This window comes from Cryptotermes secundus, unplaced genomic scaffold (genome assembly GCF_002891405.2).
Source record: "Cryptotermes secundus unplaced genomic scaffold, Csec_1.0 scaffold371, whole genome shotgun sequence".
NCBI lineage: Eukaryota > Metazoa > Arthropoda > Insecta > Blattodea > Kalotermitidae > Cryptotermes > Cryptotermes secundus.
The window spans coordinates 1042486-1049829 of NW_019741978.1; the positions used below are offsets into that span (position 1 = coordinate 1042486).

Consider the following 7344-nt stretch of genomic DNA (forward strand, 5'->3'; position numbering starts at 1 on the left):
AAAAAGAGCATTAAGTGTTTTGTTAAGATTAGGGCCAAGGAGTTCATGTAGGGAAGGCTTTAAGACAATGAGCATACTTACTGTCCCCTGTTTACACATGTATTCCATAGTCTTGTTTGTACTCAAAAATCCTGATATGTATCAGGTGAATAATGGTATACACAAATTAAGTACCAGGTGGCATAATAAACTACATGTTTCCTTTGTGAGATTATCTTCCATTCAAAAGAGTGTGCATTTTTCATCCATTAGAATATTTAATAACTTGCCATACAATATATATTCTTTGAAAGACAACATTAATACTTTTAAACGATGGCTAAAAGATTATCTTATTTTAAATGCATTTTATTCAGTAGATGAATACATGGCATACAGGCAAGCATAATACATTATTGTTGTCTTTCCAAGATTATGTATTATCTAGATTTGTTATATGACTGCTTTTTATTTTATTATTGTATTTTCATTTTATAATTCCTGAATATTTTAATTGTTGAGACTAGATTGCATTTTGCAATGTCATCTTGCTGACGAATTCAATATCCGGTACGGTTTCCGGACAAAAGATCTGTGAAATTATGTATCTATGTATGTATACTTAAAAATTATAATGTCTAACTTAAGAGCATTCTTTTAAAAAGTAATGTACCCTGGTGTTATCTCTATATTTACACTTAAATAATTCTAATTTTCTCTTACCTAACCATGCAATGACTGACATACAAGACAGAAAAAAAAGAGAAAACAGTGCATTAACATAATTTTAAAACAATATAAAAAACTGAAACAAAATCCCCTAAAATTGGCAATTGTAAAGCTTCTGCTTGCCAGCAGGTGGCCATATTTTTCAAGAATTTTTGGAAAGTATTACTGAGTTGTACTGGATATTATGCAACAGTCATTCTCTTATGTAGCAACCAGAGATTCATGCTGTTTACTAAGAAGTTCAGGAATTTATCTTTGTCACTGAAGCACAGTATGTAAGATTCATACAGCACTATTACTGAAAATCATTTTAGCAGACTAAAGACTTGTGAGGTCAAGTTACATAAAGTTAGTGCTCTGACATATGTTCAGTTTTTCAAATGTATTAAAGCATATTGCAGTAATAGTGTACTTGGATACTGATCTAACCTAACGTTTGCATAACTTAACAACTATGTGTATAGATACAGGACAATGCTCCAGTGTTGGGATGCACAGCCTGCTAAACGACCCTACTTCTCAGAATTGGTAGAGCAGCTAGGTGCTATGCTAGATGAAAATATCAGGAGGGTGAGTTGTATGGAGACTAGTTTCTCCTTAAATTACTCTCAGAGTCTGGCATGATTTTTATTTGTTATTGTTATTTTATACTTATCATATATTCACAGTGATCACATCAATATGAGGTGGTTTGTGCAAAAACAGTAAAATTCTCACTCAATTCAATTTATTTTTGTTCATCAGATCTACATTTGGCGATGGCGCCTCCAGATATAGAACACGTCAAAGCCCAAGTTACTATAAAATCAATCTAGAGGACATCATAAAGATAAAATTCAATACTGAATTGTAATTAAATTACTGTTACTTTAATAATTACTATAGTTCTCAAAGCAATAATTTAAGATTTTAACATGTTTCTTTTTAATATAGATAATTAAAAATATATTTACATTAAAATTCAAAGTCTAAATTGGGTTCAGTGGCTCATAATGTTTCTTCACATATCTGTTCAATACACTACAGCATTACGAGGAACTGAATAACCCATATGTGGACATGAATGAGAGAAAACTGCATAATGACTATCTCAATATGATGAGTGCCCCTACCTACAACAACATGGTTGCTCCACAGGAGGCTCAACATGAAAATGTCAGCAGGTGGGTAGGAAATCTTAAAGCCAAAAACAGCATCATATAAAATGTAAGATTTGAGGTTTTCATGGCAGTGACTATGAAGAAAGCAGTCTTCTGGGATGTGGCACTGTGTAGATGTGGTGTTAACCGATGTTTCGGAGGAACATATCGCCTCCATCTTCAGGGTAGAAGGAAAAATAAGAAATCTGGTACACGCAGACTGGTGTTGGAAATAAGCACAGCTATAGCAGTGAAGGGGGGGGGGAAGGGGCTGGAAACAGAAGCAGGGTTTTGTATAAGATATCAAGAGTAATCATCAACCATTTAGTTATAAGCAACTTTGTTAAACAGTTTTATCTTCTTGAATATAATGTCATGGAATCTGTTGATACTCAATGACTTTATATCCCAGAGAACATAATTTTTCATAACCACAACTGAGAGAACCTAAAATCTTACAAGTCTCTTAAACCTAAAGGGCTCTGTGATAATAGTCATGCACTGTGAAGGTCAAAGGTAAATGAAAAGATATCCTTGGGCTTAATCAGTTAAGCACCATGCTATGAAGATGCATGGGGAATTGGAGGTATAACCCACCATTCTTAACCTCTACTCTAGGTGGAGATGAGTGGAAAACTTCATGCCCCTGCCACTTTACCATAGGGAAGCAACCTCCAGTACTCATTGTATAAACAGTTAAAACAATTTATTTCAATTATAAATCTTTGTAAATAAATGAGTAACTGTTATTTATCCCCTTCTTGTGTATTTGTAACATGCAGAAGTGGGCAGTGATGCTACTGTTTGGAGGCACAAGCTACTTTCATCTTCCATCTGAAGATGGAGGCAATGTGCAGTTGGAAATACTGCCCACTTCCAAGTGGTGTAAACATGCAGGAGAAGAACTGGTATCAACAATGAAACACTGTGATAGGTAAATGGTTGTCTGATAATTTTCCTATCCAGAATGGTCTAAAACAAATAGATGCTTTATCACCACTGCTTTTCAACTTTGGCTTTAGAATGTGCCATTAGGAAGGTCCAGGAAAACCAGGTGGGACTGAAATTAAATGGCACACATCAGCTGTGCTGATGATGTGAATCTACTGGGTGATAATACAGAAACCATAAAGAAAAACACACAAACTATAATTGACACTAATAAGGAGCTTGGTCTAAAAGTAAATACAGAGAGAACTAGGTATATGTTGCCATCTCGTAACCAGAATGCAGGACAAATTCATGACATAACGATGTTTTGAAAATGTGGTACAGTTCAGATGTTTGGGAATGGCTACAACAAATCAAAACCTGACTCAGGAGGAAATTAAAAGGAGATTGAATTCGGGTAATGCTTGCTACCATTCAGTCCAGAACCTTTTGTCTTCTCATCTACTGTCTAAAAACATAAAAATTTGATTATACAAAACTAATTTTCCTATGGTTCTGTATGGGTGTGAAGCTTGGTTTCTAACATTAAGGGCTGAATGTAGACTGAGGGTGTTTGAGAACAGGGTGTTGAGGAGAATATTTAGGCCAAAGAGAAATGAAGTGACGGGAGGTTGGAGAGAACTTATTGAGGAGCTTCATAACTTGTACTCTTCTCCAAGTATAATTAGAATGATCAAGCCAAGAAGGATGAGAGGAGCAGGACATGTAACATGAATGGGAGAGAAGAGGAATGCATATGGGATATTGGTGGGAAAGCCAGAAGGGANCTTTATCACCACTGCTTTTCAACTTTGGCTTTAGAATGTGCCATTAGGAAGGTCCAGGAAAACCAGGTGGGACTGAAATTAAATGGCACACATCAGCTGTGCTGATGATGTGAATCTACTGGGTGATAATACAGAAACCATAAAGAAAAACACACAAACTATAATTGACACTAATAAGGAGCTTGGTCTAAAAGTAAATACAGAGAGAACTAGGTATATGTTGCCATCTCGTAACCAGAATGCAGGACAAATTCATGACATAACGATGTTTTGAAAATGTGGTACAGTTCAGATGTTTGGGAATGGCTACAACAAATCAAAACCTGACTCAGGAGGAAATTAAAAGGAGATTGAATTCGGGTAATGCTTGCTACCATTCAGTCCAGAACCTTTTGTCTTCTCATCTACTGTCTAAAAACATAAAAATTTGATTATACAAAACTAATTTTCCTATGGTTCTGTATGGGTGTGAAGCTTGGTTTCTAACATTAAGGGCTGAATGTAGACTGAGGGTGTTTGAGAACAGGGTGTTGAGGAGAATATTTAGGCCAAAGAGAAATGAAGTGACGGGAGGTTGGAGAGAACTTATTGAGGAGCTTCATAACTTGTACTCTTCTCCAAGTATAATTAGAATGATCAAGCCAAGAAGGATGAGAGGAGTAGGACATGTAACACGAATGGGAGAGAAGAGGAATGCATATGGGATATTGGTGGGAAAGCCAGAAGGGAAGAGACCACTAGGAAGACCAAGATGTAGATGGACTGATAATATTAAAATGGATCTTAGAAAGACAGGATGGGATGGTATAGATTGGATTGATCTGGCTGAGGACAGGGACCAGTGGATAGCTCTTGTGAACATGGTAATGCACCTTCAGGTTCCATAAAATGCTGGGAAGTTCTTGAGTAGCTGCAGAATTGGCAGCTTCTCAAGAAGGGCTCAGCTCCATGAGTGAGTGATTAGAATTGAATGGAGCTAGGATAGCTTAATTGGTATAGTGATGGACTACAGTCTGGATAGCTGAGCAATGCGAGTTCGACTCCTGGAAGGGGCAAGAGATGTTTCTCTTCTCCACAAAGTGTGGAACAGTCCTGGGGCCCATCCAGCCTCCTATTCAATAGACAGCACAGGTTGTCATCCTAGGGCTAAAGTGGCCAGGTTGTGAAGCCTGCTAGTCAGCTCCATCTAGTGCTGAGGTTAAAACTACTCTCTGCCCCCCCCCCATGTCTTCAAATTAAGTGCAGGGACAAATTTACATTAATACAGTTGAATTCTTATGCTGTATTATCCATATGTAAAAGTGAAAATTGAATCATAATGACTGAAGTAGTTTAGCTGCTAAGCAGATAATATTGCCCATTTCAGCCTTGTCTCATGTCCAGCAGACAACATAAGGCATTTCAACATGAGGAGTCCAACAGGTGTGGTGAGTCCACTTTCGATAAATAGTAGTGTGTTTGAGTTCTCAAGTGAGGCAAACAATTCTGGTTATTTAAGCATGACAGGCAAGGAAGGAATTTTCAGTCCTGGCCACATGGATAACAATCCATTCAAATATTCTCCACATATGCAAAAACAACGAGCAACAGGGATGGAACCTCTTCACGAAATGAATCTTCTGAGTTCTGACGACAATTTTAACATGGGACAGAAGCCCAGTACTCAAACAAACCTTGAAAATCCTCTGTATATGGTGGTAGAAACACCTGAAGGCTAACAGGAACGTTTCTTTATTTAAAAAATTTGTTTTACTTAGGAAATAATTTATAAATTATGTAATAATTCATGGGCTTAGATGTTTTGTGCCAAAATGTACATTTTTCTAAAAGAATGATACTGTAATTAACAATACCTTTGTCACCTAATGAAACTCTGTCATTACTAAGCCTAAGAACTTGATTTTTGCAATTTACAGGGTATTTTTGTTACTGTGTCTCGAACCAGAATTTTCTATGATTAAATAGCATGAAAAGGGGTTAAATTTACCTATGCATAAAGGTAAACCATTTTAAATTTTGCATCTAATGCAGCAAGCATGTGAATGTGAAATGTGTATTTACTATTATTTGCTGTGAAGCAATTCATGACTTGGTGTACAGCCAACTGCTTATTAATATAAAGCCATGAAATATTCTCATCTTCATATTATGCATCCTGTTGTGTATCATAATTAATGGAGAAAGGTTTGGCCATCGACACAACGGTATTGTCATGTGTATTAGTGACTAATAACACGGGGTTTGGATTGGTGAATTGATTTATTGGATATTCACCAGTTGTAAGTACAATTAATTAAAACGCTATTGTTGATTTACACAATTTACAATCACTGCACACTAATCTTCTCGGTCTATTTCAACTAGTCTTCACTACCAATTTTACAGCAACAGATTTATAACACAGGAACTGTAAGTCTCACTAAATTACACAATCCCAATATTGGTGTACTACAGCATATGTAATATCACACACTAAGTTTTAATTCTTCTTCTAGCCACACTGCTGCTCCCTTGGAACTTTGGAACTCAAGTGAAGTCTCATTTCTGTATTCTCATATATCTCGGCATGGACCATGCACAGAAAACAGTTCTATTGTTGCATAGCACTGACCAGACAGAAAACATAAGTCACATGATTCCTACCCAGCCAGTTCACTGGCACGCTGACTGTTGCCTAGCAACGGCCTATAACATTCGTGCTATTGTTGCATGTGTGTATCATGGGGTGTTAAATTAAAATTAAATTTCACTTAGTGGGAGGTAGAGTCCAATTGAGTCCACTTGGCATGGCGGCCACTGATTGGCCTATTGTAGCCTGCCCCGGGTGATTATGATGATGCATAATTTGGTGGAATGAAGATTGGCAGGGGAAACTGAAGTACTCAGAGAAAACCCACCCCAGGGCCACTTTGTCCACTACAAATTCCACTTGACCAGACCCAGGATCGAACCAGTGACTAACCGCTTGAGCTATGGCGCAGCCCTCGTGGGGTGTTTATCAAGCCATTGCCTGGTAGTGCATTGATATGTCACAATATTTAATTAAATAAACCAAGGTAACTCTCAACAAATGTTTTATTTCAGTGGCTACTACATGTTTCAGTCCTCATGTGACCGTCATCAGGTAGTCCTACAAATACATCTGTGGTTAATTGAATACCTAATATGGCTCCATATTGGCACAATGCATAACAGTCATATAGTACACTCATGTACATGCTGTAAAGATAAAATTAATGTACTCGTGCATTAAAATAATGTTGCATGTTTAAATGCATCAGATATTAAAATGTTTAGTATTAAAAAGTTATGTCCTTATAATTCTGCAAATCGTGTTATGCAGAATGTGCCCACAGTGAACAGAGTTATGCCCAAGGGTGCGTTGTTATATGTTAATATGAGTACATGCAAAGATTAGTGCAGTATTCCTAGTTCTTCCTTATGTCTTCTAGGTTATATCATCATGTAAGTATTATTACTATGCAGTATGGTGTTTCCTTATTATATGGACGATTTGTATTTCCTCTGTTCAGTTATGTCGACAGCCAAACCTTTTCCCGTTAAATATTCTCATACTAAAAATCATGATCCCAAATATGCATGTAGAATAAGATATATATGCAGTCTCATAACATAGACCAATTACATCACTGTGAGCAGTTCAATATGATCTGAATGATGATATGTATCATACTTTGTTCATAATAAATATGAATATAGTATGGATACAGCACTTCATTTGAAAAGAACAGTTTCCAGAGTAACTTTATACTTCCTGT

General features: G+C 36.7%; 1 protein-coding gene across 1 annotated transcript in view; it reads left to right on the forward strand.

Annotated features, from left to right (window-relative positions):
- LOC111872887 (vascular endothelial growth factor receptor kdr-like) overlaps positions 1 to 5709 on the forward strand; it is a 21575-nt gene extending 15866 nt beyond the window's left edge. Inside the window, 3 exon segments of the mRNA XM_023867143.2 lie at positions 1173 to 1278; positions 1735 to 1871; positions 4932 to 5709. Coding sequence (XP_023722911.1) covers positions 1173 to 1278; positions 1735 to 1871; positions 4932 to 5283 — 595 coding nt within the window. The 3' untranslated portion in view covers positions 5284 to 5709.
- Positions 5710 to 7344: the final 1635 nt, after the last annotated feature.